Here is a 23642-nt window from a genome sequence, read left to right as displayed (position 1 = left end):
TTCATTCACATGGTTACAGTTGTGAGCAATAAAAATACAGACAGCTATTGTGTGGTTTCCTCTTTATTGAACATACCCACCACCATCCGCTGGCTGCGAGCCCATCTGTAAATGAATACGGCCTCTCTGTACACGCACACCAGAAAAAGCAGGGGGAAAGTCAGGGGCAACAGAGGTAAAACACCATTAACCTGCAACACAACATTTGATGTATTAGCAAGAGATGCGTTTTTATTTTATGGTCAAAATTTTAAAGAAACACTATGCAACTTTTTTTGTTTAAAATGAACAAAATTTAAATAATGAATCAATACTTCAACAGCTCTTCTTCCAAAACATGTTATCTTACACTGATTCACTATGGTAAGCCTGTTATAACTGTTTATATTTTAGACCCGATGGGATGGTCTTTGTGGGAAATTGTGTACATACTGTACGTCACTCGACATGTGCGTGTCTCGTCATATCCGTAAATAGAGAAAAAAGCTGCTCCGGCTACTTTGACGCATGAATGGTGTGGTAATGACATAGGTTAGTTGTCACAACGAGCGAGAAAGGTTGATATGGAGCACACTACATTTCGAGAAAGGTTGATATGGAGCACATACATTTCAAACCTTTGGGGAATCAAGCCCCGAACAGAAGAGAGTGCTGGCAAAAAGAGAACGTGACAGAGCTCGTAATAAAACAAGAATTAACATTGGCTTTATTTTTCCGGGATGGCGAGCATTGAGGGATCTGAATTGTTCTAAAAGTGACGCGAAGATGGTGTTTTATTACTCAACGGGTGAGTAAGGTATTTAATTGTCTATTGTGAAGGGTCATTTCATTATACAGTAGTTGTTGTAGCGCTGTGCTGGAATATATTTTCAAGGAAGAACCTTGTCTATTGGGCAAAGCTACAGTACGTCTTCAGCTAGTCAGCTTGAGATCGTTTCCATCTAAACTGGTTATATCTCTTAAGCCTAGAATGTTAAGAGCAGAAGGATAATCTATCTCTCTTTTTTAATTATGAGAAAAAAAAAAACATATTAATCCGAAGTCAAGGATAATGTTAATAATGTTATTTAGCAAAATGCAGTTTTGTTTTTTAACTGCTAAAGTGCCAAAAGTTACATAGTGTACCTTTAAATATAAAACATTGTGTCTGTTTTGCTCTACTACATCACATGTTCTCACAAATTATGTTGAGCATTTTGTAACAAAACACTCCTTATGGTTGATACTGATTTGGACTATAATATTTCAGACATTACAAGTATTTGCATTTTGTGTGTTTCAGAGTATGTTAGTGTATAGATGTGTGTATGCTTGTTTTTGGATTTCCTACAGGTAGCTGCAGGAGTGTGACAAGCCATGGTCCCACACCAGGAATGCCAAACAAAATATGCAACAGATTCAGAGCCAGGAGCAGTACCTTGAGAATAAAGGTCAGACAGATGTTACAACCAATCCTGGACGGGGGGAATTTTTCCATTTCATAAACAGTGAAAAGGCTATTTCAGTTCATACAGTTCCACACTAACAAAAGAAATACCAAAACACCATGGTACCTTGTTTTTCAGGGAAAGAAGCTTGAAAATGAACAAATACTAGCCTAATTAAAACAATCATATACTTTGAAAGCAATGCTAGTTACTTCTAATAAAAATACATATGTCAAATGAATAATATAAAATACAATTAAAAAAATGAGTCTCACCAGGACAAAATGTGCTGGGCCTCTCTCTAGTAAGTATTACACAGTGAAACGTTCATTATCCAGAACTGACACAGGTCTTTGATGAGAGAGCTCCAAACACCTCCTACATAAAAAGATCCATACAAAAGAGATTCTGTGCCAAATTCTGGGCTTTTTTCCATAAATCCTGCTCTTGTGAACATCCTGGGGCTGTAGTTTAGGAGTTCAAGTGTATTGGATATGCTTTGCCATTGTCAATGATCATTTCTGTCATGTTGTTACAAGCTGATCCAGTGACGGCGCTGTAATAGTGGAATATCATATTGAATACAGTCCTTAAGCTCTTAAGTCCTCCACTAGGATCTGTGTTTTGTGTCTGGCACAGATGAGCTAACATTAAAAGACTCTTATTCAAAAGAGAGTTCCAGAACACCACTGGGACACAATAGTGCTTGTTATCTGAAACCCTTTGTCTTTTACTTCTATAAATATGTTGATGTGTCAATAAAATATAACAAAGTTTTCTGAAGTATTAGCTCACAGATTTTTGGTTTCTGTTGGCTTGCAGTACTGGACCTAATTTTATTTTATTTTATCATTGAGCAAACAAATAGTAAAATGATAGCTATAACACCAAAAAGGTTGACAGGTGTTGAAAAAAAGAAAAGAAAAATGAAATAAAAGAAAAAAAGAAAAGTGAATTAATAAAAGAAGGACAACTTAAAAATTAAAAAAAAAAAATCTACTGAACCACTTCGGCTCCTGGAGTCTTCGTTACTCTGAAGAGCTGTGGTTGGAGCAAACGATGTGGGTGGGGCCTTCCACTATCCAATGGGGATGGAGGAGAGGAGAGGTGACTAAACACATCACTGCAGGATAAGACAACATGATCCTCTTCCTGTCCTCATAGACCATTTAGAGTAAATAAAATAGTTTTATGAAAGAGTCAGAGCGCTCATTTTATGCTCTTGTACAGAGAGAAAGTCATTTTAGTTCCAATCAGTGATGGAAAAGAATGGAATTCATCTGTTGAAAACAGCATACAAATATGCAAGGTGCTGCCTTGGGCACATTGGAAACAAACTGTATTTACATAGCCTTATTTATTCATTATAATGGTTCACACAAAAAATAACACACTGCTCTTTTACATAAAGCATATGTCAAGCTCCCTAAATACTGGTCTGTTTGTCACACAAAGCAAATTTTTGCTTCAGAGAACTAAGAATATTGTGCATGAGTCGGACTATTTTTATGCTGCTTTTTTTGTACTTTTTGCAGCTTGGCAGCCTCTGGTGACTGTTTGTTTTTGTATGGGAAAGAGAATTGTGAATATTCTTCAAAATCTCTCATTTTTGTGTTCTACAGAAAATAAAATCATACGTCTTTTCGCTTTAAGGTGAACTATTTCTTTGAGTGTGTCATGTTTGCTCTCTGACCTGAATTCCTCTTAGTTCAGTTGGCGCTTCACTGCCAGGGCGTAGAGAGATAATGTCACCCTCCTCCACCAGCAGACTGACAGGTAGATTGGCAAGTTTCCCATCACATCCACTGTCCTGACACCACAGGGGAGGGTGGGGTGAACAGGTCCTCTCTGACTCTTAGCCAATCAGAGGAAGGATGTTTCAAGAAGTCTGGATGAATCCAAAGAGTTTAAAGTGACCATGAAATCAAAATTGACAATTATTTTTTTGTGGAATATTGCGGTGTTTATTATAAATTATTAATCCGTGTATCAAATTTTTTTTAAATAATTAATGTGCCCTTGTAATCTTTAATCAAAATAACTTCCCCTCCATCTTCTCTTCTCTGATGACATGTTTACTGGCAACGAGGGCGGGACAACCTGTCACTCACATGACATCACAGCAATAGCAATAAACCACAACCATCATGCAATCTGTTCCCGATGGACAAAATCAAGTCTCACCCTACATTTTTCTTGTTTGAGAACACAGATGTATGTCACATTAGGGAAAAATAGAATATTACAACCTCTGTTTCATGCTGACTTTATTTTTCTTTGCAAGGTATTAAAACAATGTAGCTAGCTTAAGCTACAAAAATAGCTGTTAACTATAAAGAACCCTTAAAGTTTAAAGTTAGCTAGTTGCATTACCATCTGCATTACAAAACTTTAATTTTTTTTGCCGCGGTACTACAGAAGAAAATATCGTTAGTGTTTTGATCATTTTGTCAGGAAAATGTCGTGCAGGTAGTTGAATTCGTTCCTGGTCGGTAAATGTCCAATTTATTCAGCGTCTCAGAGCTCTCTTTCTCCTTCTCTCTATGACAAGAATACTTTAATACTAATGAATGATAAACAGCTCCAAACGACCGTGTTCGGCGTGAAGCGGCGCTGCGCGGACCGATCGGTGTATGAGACCGAAGTACCGCGAGAACGGTAGGAAGTACCATCGTAAATTTGATTCTAAACAACCGACAGAAAATACCAGAGATACACGACATGATAAGCTGAAATATCGTCACGGACGAAGTAACATTGTGTTAAAACTTATTTAAAAACTAGATGCTAACTATTTAGTAATATCATTAACAGATTTGCTTTTAGCACTGCTTGATACTGATATTTCTTTATATAATTTGTATAGGCTAGATCAGGGAGTGTTCCTCTTACTTTCCTGCAGAGCTTCCAATAGTATCATGCTCTAACACGCCTTTAATTTAGAACTTTTTAATGTCAATTATTTGTCTTAGACTAGACTTACTGTCGAGAGTGAGACTAGAATGGGAAGCAAATGGACTTGCTTAGTGCTCTGCTTCTTTTTTTGCAGTACAGAACAAACATAAATGACACAATGTTTAAAGGATTATTTTATTTTTTTTATTAAAAAAACATAACTATGACATAGTACACCATTAAAGCCCACAGTATAGTATAGCCTATTTCAGTCTCCCAAACTATGAAAGAGCAACCTCTGGGCAATAAAATGTTCTCCTGGCAAGAAACGTAGATGAGCATGTCTCGACTATACACTTTTGTACTGTGTCAAACTAGAACTGGAGAGTATATTCAAATGAATGACACTATCAGGATGTGTGCTCAGTAGGGCACATGTAAATAACCATGTAAAGTGTTCAGTAAAGTCTCCACACTGCGGGGCATCTCCTCTCTCTCTCTCTCTCTCTCTCTCTCTCTCTCTCTCTCTCTCTCTCTCTCTCTCTCTTCATCCACCGGAAGATGATCATGGCAACCAGCCCAGCCAGAAGGAGATGCAACAAGGTGTCAAAGCTGTGCTGTCACTATGACAACCATACAACAATATAACTTGTGTAACATTGCAGACTATATGCAAATGACAGATGAATCAGTGTTTAAGATGCACAAAGTATTTTTTTTTTTTGGCTGAAACCACAGTGGTTTTGTATTTTCTGAAGGTGTATTTGGCACCCACCAACCTTTAAGTGGAAAATAAATAAATAAATGCAATACTGTTTATGCATTCATGTAAATGTCTTATCCTTTTGGTTCAATTACATGGCAGGTGATCAGACTTGTTGCACACAGGGCTGTCAGTAAAACCCCTGACCACTGAAGACTGGACCAACGTACGGAGTGATGCAGAAAACACCTGATCCACGCTGCCTGAACAACATAATAACAAAAGGTAGTAAACCTTCTAACAAAAGACCACCTCGGATGGTCTCAGGTTGTAAAAGCTCTTTGGGAATCTTTAATTTTAGCCCACTTGCCTTCCATTGGCCATCTGCATCTCTGAGTTGTTGCAGATGACAGCTGAGGATGAAGCTGAGCTGAGGATGAAGCTGAGCTGAGGATGAAGCCGGGCTGTCTCTAATAAGAGAGATATATTACAGAAACTGATTTGCATGCAAATCGTCTCCAGTGAGCTGAAATACATCAAGCATCAGTGAGTACACAATCTTTGAGATATGATCGTTTGAATGGGTTTTTTGTCAGTATGACCCTTGAATCGATAATAACGTTTATGCTAATTCTTTCAAGAGGTCAAATGCAATCTCTAAATTCTAAATACTTAATGTAAAGTTAAAAATTGTGAACTTTAAATATTCCAATATACCGATTTATACAGTGCCACATGCAGTAAAATAAAATATATTTTAACAAAGTTATGAATTTGCATATGAGTTTGCAGTCTGAATTGAATGTAATGAGAATGTAAGAGGAATCTTTCAAAAAGGCTCCCGATTATGTTACCGGTCTGATAAATTGAATCGCATTCTGAATTGCAAGCTATAGTTACTTTCAGCGATGTCCATCTCAAAACAATGCAAGGTTCATGAAATATATATCAAGGTTATTTGTAATTACCTAAAAAAATTTTTATCTGAATTAACTATGCATTTAAATGGAGTATATCTGCTAAAAATGCATTCATTATGCAATATAATTCTGTCTAAGAATTATAAAGGTAATTGGGCAAGCTGTGTGAGAAAGAGGTAAAAACGTATACAATTTTAACTAAAACTAAAAAGAGAACTAAACTAAAAGAGAAGCATCACTTACATTTATGCTAAGCAGAAAGTAAATGCTAAGCTTTTTATGCTAATAAAATGTAAAATTGTATTTAAAATGTAAAATGCAATTTTTTTTTATGCTAAGCTTTGGAAAAGGTTTATTTTCAATATTTTTTTCTTAAAATTGTGTTGATCGTGATATCTTTATTCACCATATTTTGTGCATATTGTAATTTTTTTTTTTTTTTTTGCTCATATCACTGACCATTAGAAGACTCTTATGTATATTTAATGTATTTCTTGCATAGTAACCATAATTTAAACTGTGATATTTCTATTAAGTAACCATAAGTAACAATAGATGGCTCCTCATTACCATGTTCAAATCTTTAACCATACTTACCAAACTGGTGCTTGCAATGAAAGCATAAACTGAAATGATCTCCCTCCCTATAAGAATCCTCAATGTTACCACCATACCATAAGTGTTCAGTTTTACTATAGTACATTTTCAGTCAAATATGTGTTGTACTTCTAGAAAATATAATATTATCACTATTCTATTCATTTTAGTGAAAATATTGCTTCTGTACTCACTGGCTCAAAGCTATCCTTCATAAAAGCTCTCATTGTGAGCATTGAAGGGCACTATGATGTTTTCTTACATCTTTGTGTGTGTTTATGCAGGATAGGGGGCTGGGTGGATGCTGCCACCAGCACATGTTCTCAGACATGCTCACTGACTGTCATCTGTCAGATACAGAGAACTGAAATTATCTCCATGCAAACAATTAAATATTCAGTGCAGTCTCATGTGTAAGCTATTCAGTTCTGAAACGCTCTCTTTAAAATGAGTTAATCAAGCTGCACTAAGTCAAGAGGCAGAGATATTATGTGACCATGTGCGTTTATTAAATGTCGTGTCATCTGAATCAGAGCGGACGTGACCAACATGCACAACAATCGAACACATGCACAGCTGCAGCAAGTGCTCTTAATAAGGGCCATGTTGTTAGTTCAACAGAAACTGCCATAGGATAAAAAGCATGTGCCCCCTCCAACAAGATTTATGATTAAATATACTTCATAAATTGTTATATATATATATATATATATATACTAAATACTCTTTGTAGACTATTTTAGTAACACAAATGGAAGTATGTGAAAATTATGTAATTGTAATTTAAGTAATTGTATAGTAAAATTCCATCAAATTGAATTGAATAATCCTAACATATTATTCATATTATGAATTAAGAATTTTAAATGAGTAAAACAATCCAGAGTTTAATAAAACATTTTGTATAAATCGTCATGGAATGAGGGAACATTTAGTTCATGTGATTCGTATTCATAAATTTAAAGTCCAAGTGAACTGGAAGTTGCAAAATACTTTTTTCCAGTGTTGTGACGTATTTCCAAGTGAAACGAAATATTAAATAGAGGGCAGGGTTTTACTTCAGTGCACCTCCTCTCCATCCCTTACTCATGGAAAACTGACGGTTGGTTAAGGATATTCAACCCAAGCCGTCAAACTGACGTCATCAGAGAAGAAACGCCATTCCAGAGCGGAAGCAAATGTTCAGATTTTGATTAAAGATTACCATGACAAGCAAATTATTTATGTGTATTAACTTGTACGCAGGGCCGGCGCGTCCATATAGGCGAACTAGGCAATTGCCTAGAGCGGCACTTTTGTAAGGGCGGCAAAATGTGTGCCAATCGGGAATGAACAATTCACAAAATAGGCTATATGATTTGCTGAGCTGCCGCTGCGCCGCCCCGCGCCGCCCCGCGCCGCCCCCTGCTCTCACGAGTCATGACTCATGACTGAGTGATGGGAAGTTCGGATAATTTTACTGACTCTCTTGTTCGATCTCGTTCATAAAAATGAACGAATCTTTATTTGAGTCATTTCGTTAATTTAAGTGGCTTTAAATGTTACTCAGCCAAAATCCCCGATCACATCCACCTACGCATATAGTATATGTATATATTTGCTTCCTCTTGGCCTAAAGTGTTCCTGCAACGGGAGTGTTCTCTGGCTAGAGCGCAGAACAGTGCGTGTATGGACAGAAGTGCATGCCTGAGCTTGTGTTTTGGGTTAAGCTGCGTTGCTTTGACATTGTGGAAAATATAACAATAGAAACAAAATATAGGCTATTAGCCTTTTTACCCATTATTATCAATCTAAATTAATCTCGATTTTAATTTAACTTAATTTCGTTTTTCTTTATGTAAACTTCGTTTTTCTTTATTTAAATTTCGTTTTACTTTATTTAAATTTCGTTTTTTCTTTATTTAAATTTAAAATTTTGTTTTTTCTTTATTTAAATGTTTTTTTTTTCTTTATTTAAATTTCGTTTTTTCTTTATTGAAATTTTGTTTTTCTTAATTTAAATCTACCCTTTACTGTGTCAGTAATTTGTTAGGGACTGTTCGTTTTTTATTTAAGGGGCCACCGGAGGAGTTTTGAGATCTGTTGTCAAAAAAGACATGACCCTCCCTTCGCCAGCAATACATTTTTCAATGACCCTCCAAAATGTTTGTGAAAAAAGGCATGACCCTCCCCAATAATTTATTGATTAGCCTACTTCTGTACTGGTTTGCGCTTGGCAAAGATGTTCAGATAGACATTGTTGTTTTTTTTGTTTTGTTTTTAAACCATTAACTCTTGCTTTCTCATCTTACTAGGGCTGTAACGATAGACCAAACCTACGATTCGGTTCGTATCACGATTTTTGATTTTAGATTTGAAAAAAATCATGTTTTCGGTGCTGATGGTGAACATGTGGGTGGCGCTGCCAATAAAGCATCTAAAAGCTGTCACAAAGAACCAGCAAAAGTAATGATTATTAATATGTCAAATATAGCAAGGAAACATTTTAATTGTTTATTAATAAACAAGTGTTTTCTGTGTCGACTGCAAAGATGAAGTTGACGATGCGTCGCGATCTTCTCAGAACGCGCCAGAGAGAAATGCACATTTCATAAGCAGAAAGCAGTCTGTTTTTTTAATTGTTCTGTTTAAAAGTAGACATTTCAAGCTTTCTATATATTTCTCAGGTCTGTGAGGCAAGTAGCATACCTTACGCTGAGTTTCGGTTCATTTATGAGACAAGAGTCCAGTTCACTCGCCCGCGCTTCCGTGATTATCTATTTTCTACTATATTTACTTCTTATTTATTAAATCCAGATGAAACATTGATTAAAATTAAGATACAATTAATAAAAAAACGAAATTCACTTTAAAGAAAGGCTTTGTGCTTTCTGTTTGAGGTCTCTGTGAAATTTTTTAAAGTCGCTTTCAGAGCAGTCATGTCCGTAATGGAGAACTGTCACGCCCGTAACATTGTTTTTTTTTTTTTTTTTTTTACATAAATGCGAACACGAAAAATAAAATAAAAATAATATTTTATGTTCTGTGGAGGCCGATCTTTATTCATCCGGTGGGTATATATCTTTTGGTTTGCACAGTGTAATTTATAGAAGAATTACTAAAACATATTTTGTTTTAGTAATCCCTCCCCTATTTTATATAGACCCTCCCCTATTTTCCTCCGGTGGCCCCTTCCATAAATACCGAACGGTCCCTTAGTCAGAAAAATATAGACTACCTTAAAGTATTGCTTAATTTAACAGACATGTGTGTGTGCGTTTTATAGGCCTATTGCTAGTGCAGCGTGCGTCAAGTATAAGCCCTGCCCGCTTGAGGTGCGCCGCTTCCCGCTCGCGGTGTTCTGTAGTTTACTAAAAGTTTATTAATTCTGAACGTGTCGTGTCTCGCGTGTCCATCTATATTGCACCACCAAATGCTACACTGCACTTGTGAAGTCGATTGGATGAACGGTTCTCGAAATAATCAAAATGCAAACGGACATAGACACATAGAGATTCCTGCCTTTATTAGAGAGAAGAATATGTTCAGCACCCTCTCGAAGCTTTGAATATTCGATGTTCATTACTACCGCAGCTTCGAAGCTCAAAAAATGGTATTCGGACCAGCCCTAGGGGCGGCACAAATGTTTTTCGCCTAGAGCGGCAGAAGTGCACGCGCCGGCCCTGCTTGTACGGATTAATTGTTCACCACAAGACTAATGCACGCTAAAAAAAGTAAATAGGGTAAACAAAATCATGTAAACATATTTGAATTATGAATATGAATCACATCAACTAAATGGTCCTATCAATTATAATAATAAGAATAACAATAGCTCGTTACTAGTGTGGTTTAACATGTTTTGAATGTATTGGCACATTGCTAGCATGAATTAACATGTTGTTAACAAGTTTTAGCATGTTTCTAACATGATTTATCATTCTGTTAGAATTAGCATGTTGCTAACATGTTTTAGCACATTGCTTGCATGATTTAGCATGCCGCCAGCATGTTTACATTGCTAACATGCATTAGCATGTTGCAAGTATGTTTTAACATGTTGTTAGCATGAATTAGCATGTTGCTGGCATGTCTTAGCCCATTGCTTGACTGAATTAGCATGTTGCTAGCATGTTTTAGCATGTCCTAGTTGCTTGGCTACTCTATTAGAGTATAAACATTTTGATCCCCTCGATGAAATTCTATGGGATTTTTCATAGTATTGATTGCCGAAAACTTAAATCCAATCAGTTAGAAAAGATAAAGCAACCCGAGTTAGAACAGTCTGAAGGTCTGACCTGAGTTTGGTGGGTGTAGCTTTACAGCTATAGGAAGAGATACTGACTAAATTTAGTCTCAGAAGAAGAAGAAGATGATGATGATGATGATGATGATGAAGAAAAATAAGCTTAAATAGGATTTGTCAAGCCAACATAAAAACAAATATAAATTCACTCAAGTGTGTCTTAATTTGTGACTGTAGGCTATGTAAATTTTTTGTAGTGCATTATATTTCGTTATATCTCGGCCATTTGAAGAATTGAATCAAAAGCATGTGATGTTCTGATCTGGTCACTGCTTTTCTGCTCTCTTTAATTTTCTCTTTTTTCTTTTCTCTCACTCACTTTCTCTCTCTCTCCTTCCCCCTCCGCTGCACAGCTGTACTGGCAGACACACATATTCTCTCCGTTTCTCTACCAACATTGTGCTTCCTCAGTTTTTCACTCAATGTTTTTGTCGCTCCAGTTTTTCTGCGCTGAAGGCTGTACTCATCGTCCTTCTACCGATTATTCTTCTCATTCACCCTCTCCATTCTACATCTCCATACTCCATCCTTTTTAATCTTTTTTTTCATCTTTTTCCATTTGTGCTCATCCTTACCCATCATTTTTTTCTCTTTCCTCTTTCTTGTCTTCATCCTGGTCTCATCTCCACTTCACTGTCTGTTATTTTCTCTTCTGTTCTTTCTTCAATGGAGGCTGAGGCTCTTTACAGTTTCAGAGCGAGTGAATGTGATGAACTCAGTTTCCAGAAGGGTGACATCCTGAAGGTGAGTCTGAGTGTGTATGTGTGTGTGTGTGTGTGTGTGCATGCAATAGTTCACTGTGAACACTAGTATGATACTACAAGGATTATAGTCTGCATGCTGAACCTTTGCAGAAAAGACTTGATCAGTGTGTGCATCAGTGTTCTAGCATCTATTTCAGATTGGATATCTGAATGAATGGGTTGTGGTTTATGTAGCTGGGCAGATTGTGGGAGGGTACTGTGCAAGATAATTCTTTCCCCCGGTTTCACAGACAAGGCTTAAACCTAGTCTCAGACTAAAATGCATATTTGAGCTGTTTTAACTGAACATTTTGCACTGGCATATCTTAAAATATGTCAATGCTATTGTTTTGTCTCAAGATGCACACCAGTATTTAATTTGTTTCTAAGTCATGTTAATAAAAACTACTTAAATGTCCTACTTGAAGTAAGGCCTAATCCTGGCTTAATCTAAGCCCTGTCTGTGAAACCGGGCCATTGTCTACTTTATAATTCAAAATCTATTAGGGAAAACTGTAAACATGTCTCAGGGTAGACTGTATGTTAACTAGTCAGTAAAATAATACACCAGTCAGTCATTTGTTTATGCGTTATTTGAACTTAAGCGGAAAACAGGTCATTTGCATTGTTTTGCAAACTGTGTTTTTTTTGTTTGTTATCTGGGGCTGTTACATAGTTACATGATACTTGAAAAGTCGTTTAAATTTCCACTAAGCAAATAGTTATTCTCTAACCTAAGCTGATAGTGGACATCTGAACATTGATCTTATGCTTATTTTAGGTGACAAACATGGACGACGATCCAAACTGGTACACAGCTGAGCTGTTGGGTAGGCGGGGCTATGTACCGAAGAACTATATCAATGTAAGACCTCACACGTAAGTATCACGTGACCAAAGTCAATCTAATTTAGCATGTGAGTTTATCTGTGAATGACAAAATTCATCAAGATATTTTTGGAAACCTTTGCAGTTATCTTCTGTTCTGTTCTTGTAACTCATAATTAATATAAATAAATGATGTTGTTAATGCCTTGTTCAGTTTAATTAATTAAAATGAGCTACAGTAACACGATTTGTCACAACTTCAATTCACCTAATAGGCCTATATTTAAAACTGAAGTTTACTTATTCCGCAAGAGTCATTTTTGTTGACATAAATAGAAACTTGGCTGTGGATCTGTAGTTCCCAGCATGCTTTGCAATGGACTGCACTAGGAGAGTAAATCTAGGGAAAAAAGTGATATTGTATGTGTTATTCAGTAAAGGGAAAACCATGTTAGTGTTTAATGTTCAGTTATGTTGGACATTTAGAAGAGTTTCTAGTGGTTTATGTTTCACACTTCAGTTAACTTCCGTTAGTGAGCAGTGATGCTCAATGGTTTTCAAGGTGTATTGTGGGTCAATTTAGGGAATGAACAATTCTGTGCCCTGGAAAGATTTTGAGATTGAGACAGCCCTTAAAAAGACAGACTTCCTGATCAATGCACTGACTTCTGAATATGAAGCTGATTGAGATGCACTATAAGTAAGGGTCATTTCTTTTAGTTCTGATATCGCTAGTAGTTTGTGCTCCAGAAGGTATTTGATAGGTGTTGTTTCTCTGTGGTTGTGAATGTTGTATTTGTGATGTACAAGGTGGTACAAGGTGTGATGTACAAGGTGGATGACAATCAGTCCCGACCTTGGAATGGTGCTGTTGGATGCACAGCCGGAGCTTTAGGGTTGGGTGTAGGATTATATGTGTTTTACAATTAATCTGATTCATCCAGACTAGAAAAAAAAAGGTCTTCGAAGAAGTAGCATCCTCTGTACAAATGTAGGGATTTCCCAGCATTACACCTCACTATGTCATACCATTTACTAATTGCTGTGGGTGTGGCCTTCCCGATGGTGTGACTAATACTGAAACTGCTAGGTAAGGACATTGCTAGATAAGGACTTCCTTACCCTGCAGTTTTACCGTGATGTGGATGATTGAGATTCTTGTGAGACAGTGAGGATTAGCAAAAATCAAAGACCTGACCAAAGCCCTTCAAACATGCTGTGGCTTGACCTGAACAGAGCAGTTTATGACTGAGAACCGACCAGTCATTTTGAACTGAAAGGATGAGTCAGTTAATATTCATGATCGTAATGAAAAAGAGGACTGAATGAGATCAAACATCGGCTTACGGTCAATGCAGTTCAAGTTACTTAAGCAAAAACGACAGAACACTTTCGCACGGTGAAACATGTTGTTTCACCCTACCCTATATCATGCAAAGCCTCACATTTCAAAAAATCTGAAAACATGATGAAAACAATGCATATACTTCTTAACACTGATGGAATTTTGTGAACAAATTGTTCTGGAAATGTAAAAAAAAAAATCTGACATTTTATTTTCTGAATAAATATTGTTCTTTTTTGTGATTTTATATATATATATACATACTGTTTATATATACTGTATATATATTTACTGAAATTTCAAAAAGTTACCATAATTGTAATAATAATTTGGCATTTCTATAGATCAAACAGAGCATGTCGTAAGTCATAGGTTAAATTCCCAGAGAATGCATGAACTGATAAAATGTACTTCTTAAATGCAATTTAAAAAGTCAAAAAAATGCAAAATGTATGAAATGTACATGGAGAGCAAAGTGCTTGAGACAAAAAACACACGCACAAAATCAACTGATCATTGTAAGAGGAATAAACTCAACCTGACATCACAAGACAATAACATACACACGTGACAACAAAATAAAAAATAAAAACTGGCAAATGGTGCGATCATATTAATTATTCATAGCCTGATGCATGCTGGTACATTTTTCAGTGTAGGCCATTTTTTGAGCTAAAAAAAATCTGGCTTAACTTTGAATTGCATTGAATTGCTTCTGTTCTCTTCTACTTCTTTTTTTCTTTTTCTTTTTTTTTTTTACCTGATCAAAGAACCCCCTTTTTAAGTAAACCTATACCAGTAGTCCCCTTTCAGTTTATAAATATACGATACGATGTATTGTGACAGATGAGCTTGTATTTTGCAGGTGGTTTGTGGGTGGAATATCACGGCAGGCTGCAGAAAACCGCCTGAGACCGCTGGAGTGTGGAGCGTTTCTCATTAGGGAGAGCGAGAGCACACCAGGAGAGTTCTCTGTGTCTGTCAGGTCAGATACACCCTACAAATGAAACCTACATTCACCGCTCGCCTCTACCACACACATGTACACTTCATATAAAAGCTTGATATTATTATCCCCTGCATGTGCTGATGTTTACAGCCGACATGAGTGTGCTTGCATATGCGTGTGTGTGTTAATGTGTGTCCTTGTTACCCTATCTGGCTCTTCATTAATACACTCTAATTAGAGTGGAGTGCATGGTAGCGTTTTGCTGTGATGTAATCCTTTTGCTCCCAGCACTCCAGAACCTATTTAAACAGTTCAGAGTTCTCTTGGTGGAAACGGAAACCTTTTAAATATGCCAAGCAAAAAGTACTTTTTATAACACTTTGTGTTATACATGCATACATAACACATACAAGTGATGTATGCATATACTGCATGTATATGCACAGTTCAGATTGCTGCTAGATTATTGCTAGATGTTCTGGTGGTCACTAGTGATTATTTGCTAGATGTTCTGGTGATTACTGGTGATTAATGCTATATGTTCTGGTGGTTACTTGCCCAATTCAAAAGAGCCTATTAAAGTCGGCATGAAACAGAAGTTTAGAGTCTTTTCTTCCCTATTGTGACGTATATCCGAGTGAAACGGCTTCATGAACAAGAAAAAAAAAAAGTAGGGCGGGGCTTGATTTTGTCCATGGGGAATTGATTGGATCTTTAAATGGTCGTGGTTTGCTATTTTGCTGTTTACAGCTCACAGCTCATGGTAGAATTCTATTGAATAAGTTGGCATGCGTTGGGAAGGTGGACATGCATGGATTATTTTTAGATCACTTTGTTTTACACCTCTAAAGGCCTGACCCAAAACGTCAAATTCTACTGAGACTAAGAGAAGGAAATTGAAAGAGAAATCGAGGGATAGTTGCAACACAATTGCAGCACAATGAATCCAGTCTAGTCACATATTATTAGCATAGTGCCTCTTAACAAGCTTGAGTACCCGAGGCCAGCACAGATGTTTCTGTGTGTTTACACATGTGATGGAGAGGGAGGGAGAAAGCAAGGAAGAAAAGAGAGGGAAAGACAGAACGATATAGTAATAATAATCATTTATATTTTTAGGTAAATCAACCTTTACAGACCTATGCAGTGACATTTAGTAATATGAATGCTTAACACACTCTCAGAAAAAAGGTACAAAAGCTGCCACTGGGCGAGGACCCTTTCAAAAGCTACACCTTTGTACCTTATAGTACCTCATATACAGTACCTCAGGTACATATTGGTACCAAAAGTGATTATATTGGTACCTAAAATGGTAAATTTTAGAACCTTTTTAAAAGGTTACTCCCCAGTGACAGCTTGTGTACCATTTTTTCTATGAGTGCATATCATTTGCATATGTTTGTTCAAATAGTCAGAAAGGTCATGAAATTTAAGAAAATGTTTATATATGTCGACAGACCTCCTGGACTCATGGACCCCCAGGGAATGTACTCATGTACTCTGATGAACAGCTGTTTTGTGGTTTAGTTGTAAAATTATTGTGTAATTTAGCACAGCTGGAATGCTGTGTTGTCTAGTCATCATTCAGGAATGAACTGAACTATACATACAAACATACATACAGTACCGGTCAAAAGTTTGGACACATTGCTATTTTTAATGTTTTTGCTATTTCATCAAGCCTTATTTGATAAAAAATACAGGGAAACAAATATTATTACAATTTAAAATAATAGTTTTCTATTTTAATATACTTAATATAATAAATTATGTCTGTGATGAAAAGCTGAATTTTCATCAGCCATATTTGTCACATGATCCTTCAGAAATCATTCTAATAGGCTGATTAGATTCTCGGTTATTATCAAAGTTGGGAAAAGTTGTGCTGCTCAAGTATGAAAAAAAAGTATTACAGGTGCTAAAAAAAAATATTAAGCAGCACAACTGTTTCCAACATTAATAATAAATCAGCAATGATTTCTGAAGGATCATGTGACACTGCAGACTGGAGTAATGATGCTGGAAATTGAGCTTTGTCATCACAGGATTTTTTTATTTATTTTAAAATATATTACAATTGAAAATAGTTATTTTAAATGTTATTAATATTTCAATATATATATATATATATATATATATATATATATATATATATATTATTTATTTTTTTACTGTATTTTTTATCAAATAAATGCAGCCTTGGTGAGCATAAGAGACTTTCAAAAACAGTAAAAAATCTCACGACTACACTATACTGAACCTATAGATTTTGGGCCAATCACAATAAAAGCTTAATGTAAACAGAAAGCACAATGCTACACAAAAACCAGAAAATTAATGCGAGACAGTTTATGTTGGAGCTTGTGTGTAAGAATTGTTAATGTGTGTCTGTGTTAATGGTGGGTCATATGTAATGACTGCGATTATAATGACTTATAATGTCTTACTCTCCCTAAACATGCCCTGTTGTTTTGATGATCTTTAGAACAACTCTCTCTAATTCTCTCTCTCTCTCTCTCTCTCTCTCTCTCTCTCTCTCTCTCTCTCTCTCTCTCTCTCTCTCTCAAACACACACACACACACACACACACACACACACACACACACACACACACACACACACACACACACACACACACACACACACACACACACACACACACACACACACACACACACACACACACACACACACACACACACACACACACACACACACACACACATCCCAGAGGCAGTTCCTCATTCTGTCACCGTTTCTGTCTGAACAAGCAGAGTGATCCATGCAGGATTGCGTGGACTGATATGCATCTGTGTGTGTGTGTGTGTGTAACACCCACACAGGTTAAGGGCAGGTGTGGTAGGGTGGAGCCACCAGGTGATTAAAGACACATGCCACAGGCGCAGGGTGTGCGTCAGTGTCTGCATGTTTCTCAGTAAACCACAAACAATTAAGAGAATGTGTTCAAATCAGAATTATTTACAACAAATTAAAAAAAAATAAGATACATTTATATATTTATTAAAGATTTACCAATTTATAAGGGTTGTGAAAGGCAAGACATATATATTTACAGTTTTTCTCAATTGCTAAAACACAATTTCTGAAACCTTGCTCCTTTTCCTGAAAACATTAAACACAAAACCTCATCTTCAAGCACTATTCACAAAACCTCTGACTCCTCTTGCAAAATGAAACTTTCGCCTCAAAACAGTTTTACCTGTGTTCAAAATCAAACACTGCTCTCAAATCATAAACAAAGTGATCAAAATGATATACACTATCAAGCAGTCAGTAAACAATACACCAAAAAATAGAAAACACATTGTTCAAAACATATAGTTCTCGAAAGATATCTATGGACTGCTATTCTGTTTGTAGACTTACCCGTGTGAGTGTGACCCTTTACTGTACCATCAAAAAGTTCAGGGAGAAGAAGTACATTTTTAATCTCAAAACAAAATTCATATTTTTCCATCATTGTCTTTTGATGAACAAAAACATATTCTATCATGTAGCTCAAAATTGATCAGAAATTACTACTCTGCTTTGCTCTTTGCAATTTTTTTTTGTTCTTTCCTCCTCCATTTACCGTATTAGTTTATTTGGAGCTGGGGTGCCTTGTACCGCTATTCTTACAGTACTGTACCCTGCATCTCACAAACTTGTCCTTTGTCTCTGTGATACTGTAATTCTTGTTTTTTGTTGATATGAACCTGCAACCAGTCAAAATGTATTGAGCAGTCAGTACTGTTAACAAATGGAAAGCACAGTGTTCAGGGACATACAATGTGTTCATTGTACAGTATACAGTCAACAATACACTTTACTACAGTATACAATACTAAAAGGGACAAAAATCAAAGGAGTAAACATGTGATCAATGTGCTTCTTCTTGTCTTTGGGCATCATTTGAAACAGGTTAAATCAATTTTGAGTAGTTGTGTTCAATCAATGACATGTGTTCTCTATTTGTATTCGATTGTTGCCACTTACCAGTATGGATGACATGTGCATTAGTGTGCAGAATGTGTTTTGAGAATGAGAATGTGTTTAGAGTTTTGCTGAAAAGTCTAAGTGAGATCTGCAAATTGTGTTTTACCATGTGAAATGGTTTAAGGTATTGACAACAGACTGTGTTTTAGCAATTGAGAAAAACTGTAAAATAAATTCAAATGCAAGTGATCAAAATGAATTGTAATAAATAAATAATTATACGTTCTAAAATTAAATACAAATAAATCATATTTTAGAATATAGACTGAAAGATAGATAGATTGATTTCAGCAATTAAATTCCATTTGCACTGAAGAGTAATTGAACAATTATTGATGATAAATATGTTTTTGAAAAACAATGAACACATAGTACAGTTACAAAATATACTTTTTTTCACAAACTTAATGGACATCCATGTATTATTGCATCTTAAATGTAGATGCATAAGGATATTGATATTGTATTGTTGCATTTTGAGTGGATTATTGTTTGATTTTTAGGCCTGGTTTCACAGACAAGGCTTAGATTAAAGGTAGGGTAGGCAATTTTCGGAGAGGCAATAGCGAGCTATTTTTGAAAGCATAAGATCCCACCCTCCCTTCAGAGCGCTTCCAAAGCCACGTCTCCTCCAAAACACATGAACACGTACAGCAGGGAGCAAACAAAAGCGTCATGAGAGACGGCCTCAAACTACCTCATGTCTCAAAGCACATAACATTACAATAATAATGAACATAAACAACTTAAATAACTTAAAGAGCTTAAAGAGCTCTGACCTGAACCACCTGACTGCTACAGATTGATTTCGACATTGATAGTGTTGCCATTGAAACGCATGCATTCGAGTCACGAACCGCTTTGAGTATAACGTCACAGGTTTCCATCTCTTCCAAATTACAGTAGTTATGGCGTGAACGCAGCATAAGCTCGTTGTTTTGGATCAGGAGGAACTGTAAAAGGTGGCTGCTGTTTCGTTTGCGGTGCTCAGTGACTGACGTCTGTCTAACTCTGCATAGCATGAAACACTCTGATGACGTGTGATGTCTGCGTGAGCAGGTGCACGGATTAATGGAAATACATAAGTTGACAGGCAGGTAGGACATTGTATCATTGCATTTGGACCGAATGGCATGGTTCCACAGATGCTATATATATATATATATATATATATATATATATATATAAATATCTTTATACCACTTAACTTAGTGATTGCTATCAGGATGTGAAGAGACTTTCAACCAGCATGACAAAAATTATTTTTGGAAAAAATAATTTAATCTGCCTTTAAGCCAGGATTAGGCTTTAGTTGATACATTTAAGTTGCTTTTATAAACGTGCATTAGAAAAAACGTTTAAGTTGCTTTTATAAACATGCTTTAGAAAAAAACATTACTGGTGTGCATCTTAAGACAAAACAATGGCACTGACAAGTTGCTTTCAGTTAAAACAGCTCAAACATGCATTTTAGTCCAGGACTAGGCTTAAGCCTTGTCTGTGAAACTGGGGGAAAGTGTATTTATTAGTACGCTGTTGAATGTACTGTAATGAGCATTTTATCTGAGAGGAATACTGTAATGTATCTGCAGGAGAATAAGCACAGACTTGTTCAGAGCCTAATTTGATTATAGTTATTAACACCGTGCTTCTTCTGAATCATTGTGATTCAAAAACTTGCTGAGAGCTGAAATGTCAAACTGTGATTTATTTGGCAAAACCTTTAATCAAACACTCTTATGTTCAGATTTAATAAACTGGGAAGTCCAGGCAAGATCTACCCATTAATCTAGAAGGTAAACAACCCTCTCTCTCTCTCTCTCTCTCTCTCTCTCTCTCTCTCTCTCTCTCTCTCTCTCTCTCTCTCTCTCTCTCTCTCTCTCTCTCTCTCTCTCTCTCTCTCTCTCTCTCTCTCTCTCTCTCTCTCCTCTCTCTCTCTCTCTAGTTACGGGGACCATGTGCAGCACTTTCGGGTTTTGAAGGATGGATTAGGGCAGTACTTCATATGGGATGAAGTCTTCAGCTCCCTCAACCAGCTGGTGGACTTCTACAGAATCAACAGCATTGCCAAAGAGAGGACCGTCTTCCTGCAAGAGCCCGAGGGATCATTAGCTGTAAGAGCCTTACTGAGGTGCCAAAGTTCAACTCTGGTGAACTCTGATCTGCAAATTTGCAGAGCAAAAAGATGTTTGGCCAATAGAGGATGTTAAGTCAAACTTTGATCTCTTGGCTCAATGCAAACCTATTTAGCTTGAGTGTGACATCATATCCTGTTACAAGCTCTTACGAGGCATGCGTAGAGCCAAATGTGACCCCTCCTTTATCAATATCATTGCTGGTTTTCTATGGGAATCCTTTTGAACTTCAGAGGTATTTTATTTATTTTTATTTCTCATAAATTACAGCTTTTTATCACACAGTTGTGGCAGCTATTTCTCACAGTCATAATACATTTTTTATGTAACTGTGACTGTCCTAAATTTCTATTTTATTTCTTCCAACTGTGACTTTATCACATTTGTGACTATTCCTGACATAACTTTATATCTCACAACTGTGGCAACTTTCTCTCATAATCGTGAGGCTTGTTTCTCATCATTCTGACAATATCTTACAATTGCAACTTTCTCATAAATTTAAATTACATTCATTTTGCTACTCTAATTGCAACTTTATTTTTCACAGTCGTGACTTTATATCTCACAATTGACTTTCTCATAATTTTAAGGCTTTTTGTAATTGCAATTTTTTCTCATAGTTGTGACTATGGCAACAATTTAGGCATGTTTTTCATAATTGTGAGACTTCTTTCTCCTAATTGCAAATTTATTCCTCCAAAATGTTTATATTATTTCTTTGTTTCTCACATTTGTGACTTTATTACTGATAGTCGTGACTTTATATCTCACAATTGTGACGTTTTTCATAAATGTGACTTTTTTTCTCGTAATTACAATGCATTTCCCGTAATTTTATGTGTGTGTGTGTGTGTGTTTCAGAGGCCACGTCATGCCCATGCCCTCTTCGACTTCACATCTCATCATGCGACTCATCTACGTTTCCTGCGCGGTGATGTCATTGATGTGCTGGACTGTTCGGACGCTCAGTGCTGGAGGGGGCGATGCCGTGGAAGAGTGGGCATTTTCCCACCAGAGTACGTGCAGCCAATTTACCACTGAACTTTAGCTTTACGTGTCACTGTCCTGTCCAGCTAAACTCACCTGAATGAGAGCCTGAGACTTATTCATCCATTACACATACTCTCCATAAATCTGAAGGTGAACTAAGTCTAATGTATCAATGTTTGGTGTATCAGGTGATTAAGGTTTGAATTAAACCTTATGTGTCATGGTCAGCACTTGCCCATCAATCTCTTTGTAAATCATTTTTAGCAAATCAGGAAGCAATTCTAACTTGTCAACAAACCAGTTTTGTAACACCCTTAAGGATTATAACAGTTGACTATTGAGTGACATTTACTCGCTGATCAGTCATCATCTGAGCTTCCTGTCTATTCTTCTTTCAAATACTAAAGTCCTTTCAAACGGAGGGAGTTTAATTGCACTTAATTAATGTTTTTAATTGATAGACATAAACAAAAATAAACATTTTTTTCACACCTACTATATATTCCCTCTTTTAAAGTGAACATTCATATAAGTTGTACATACTTGGAAAATGTTCTTTCTTTTTTCTTAGAAACATACTTTCATGGCAATTTTTGTGATTTAAAAAATCCAATCCTAGAATGATATTCAGAGTTAAATAATCTGCACATTGATTTCTGTGTTAACACTGTGGCTTTGTGGTGCTATAAAAACATTTGCTCAACCAATGGCGTGAGTCTAGGGTAGGGCTATCGATTTGTTCAGCCAGTGGCAGATTGTGTAGGATCCCTGTTACATTTATTTTTACAGTTCTGTTTAGTGCCACAGAAATTACACTTTACCTTAAAAAATATAATAAATAAATAATAGATTCATTTTTTTATTTTTTATTTTTTTTTATTTTTACTGTAGTGTTTAAATATTTATATTAAATATTAAATATTTACCTCTAGTAACTATATATATATATATAAAAAAAATGTATAATTTCCAATACCATAATTTAACAAATCATGGATAAAATTAACAAAAAAGGAATTTATGTTGTTAAATAGGCCACTGGAGAAGATTATAAAACTGTATTGGATATGCGGAAATTATATATATTTTTTACTTTAAATTAATTGAAGTATTTCTGTACTTCTTATTAGAGAAGAGAGGGTTATTTGATTGTTTTCAGTCATATGTCTGTTCAGGAAGACCTCTGACTGATGTTCCAATGGAAAACAAACATTGGATCCACCCATGCCATGTGAAAACATTTGGGATTCTATGCTGTTAACGTGATGACCATAAAAATAAGCAATAATAAGATAATATTATTTTCGGAGTGACCATAATTTAAGTCATTCTTTCTCTACTGATCAGTTTATTTATTACAAGCAATGTAATTTCATTTACATTGGCATGTATGATGTGTGAAATAAAAGGTTAAACAGTTATTTTTCTCTTTAAGCTGCAACTGCTGTTCATTGATATGCAAAATAGTATATACAGTATTAGCAAGCTTTGCTGCAATGTTAACGGTCTGATGTACTGTGATAAAATATGAGTCAGCAAAACTGCTGACTCGTATTTACACCTATAAATTGCCTGCACGCATTGAATACATTATAGACATTTTAACTGTATAAGTTTTGTAGAAATACAGCAATCAGGTGTAATATTGCGTAAAAAAATGTAAGGATGTATTTCATGAGCAGATATTGTCTCTATGACCTTTCAACTCAAGGGAAAAAATAAACTTTTATCTATTAAATGTATTATTTGTTCTTGCCGTTCACATTTAAATTCTATAAAGGAGCATTAAACCATTAAATTAGATCATCCATCCATCCATCTG

The 23642-nt window shown here is 35.9% G+C and overlaps 1 protein-coding gene and 1 pseudogene across 3 annotated transcripts; one reads left to right on the top strand and one right to left on the bottom strand.

The window, feature by feature from the left end:
• Nucleotides 1-44: 44 nt before the first annotated feature.
• Nucleotides 45-4347, bottom strand: LOC309494774 (transmembrane protein 94-like; annotated as a pseudogene). The gene is made up of 5 exons (XR_014211761.1): nt 4320-4347; nt 3121-3315; nt 2433-2579; nt 1331-1417; nt 45-191 (listed from the first exon to the last, which is right to left on the bottom strand). The product of XR_014211761.1 is annotated as a transmembrane protein 94-like (transcript).
• Nucleotides 3654-23562, top strand: grapb (GRB2 related adaptor protein b). 2 transcript variants are annotated; one of them, XM_082163903.1, is made up of 7 exons: nt 3654-4085; nt 4884-5571; nt 11181-11571; nt 12352-12449; nt 14609-14728; nt 20638-20806; nt 21692-23562. In XM_082163903.1, the coding sequence occupies exons 2-7, from the start codon at nt 5531-5533 to the stop codon at nt 21869-21871; spliced, it is 999 nt and encodes a 332-aa protein (XP_082020029.1). In that variant the 5' UTR covers nt 3654-4085; nt 4884-5530; the 3' UTR covers nt 21872-23562. The 2 variants fall into 2 exon arrangements, with proteins under 2 accessions (XP_082020029.1, XP_082020030.1); XM_082163904.1 differs by lacking the exons at nt 3654-4085; nt 4884-5571 and having other exon boundaries at nt 10220-11571; nt 20638-20823.
• The last annotated feature ends 80 nt before the right edge of the window (nt 23563-23642 follow it).

This window comes from Leuciscus leuciscus, assembly GCF_965113295.1.
Source record: "Leuciscus leuciscus genome assembly, chromosome: 3".
NCBI lineage: Eukaryota > Metazoa > Chordata > Actinopteri > Cypriniformes > Leuciscidae > Leuciscus > Leuciscus leuciscus.
The sequence above is the reverse complement of the archived record's forward strand: the minus strand, read 5'-3'. Positions and strand labels throughout refer to the sequence as shown.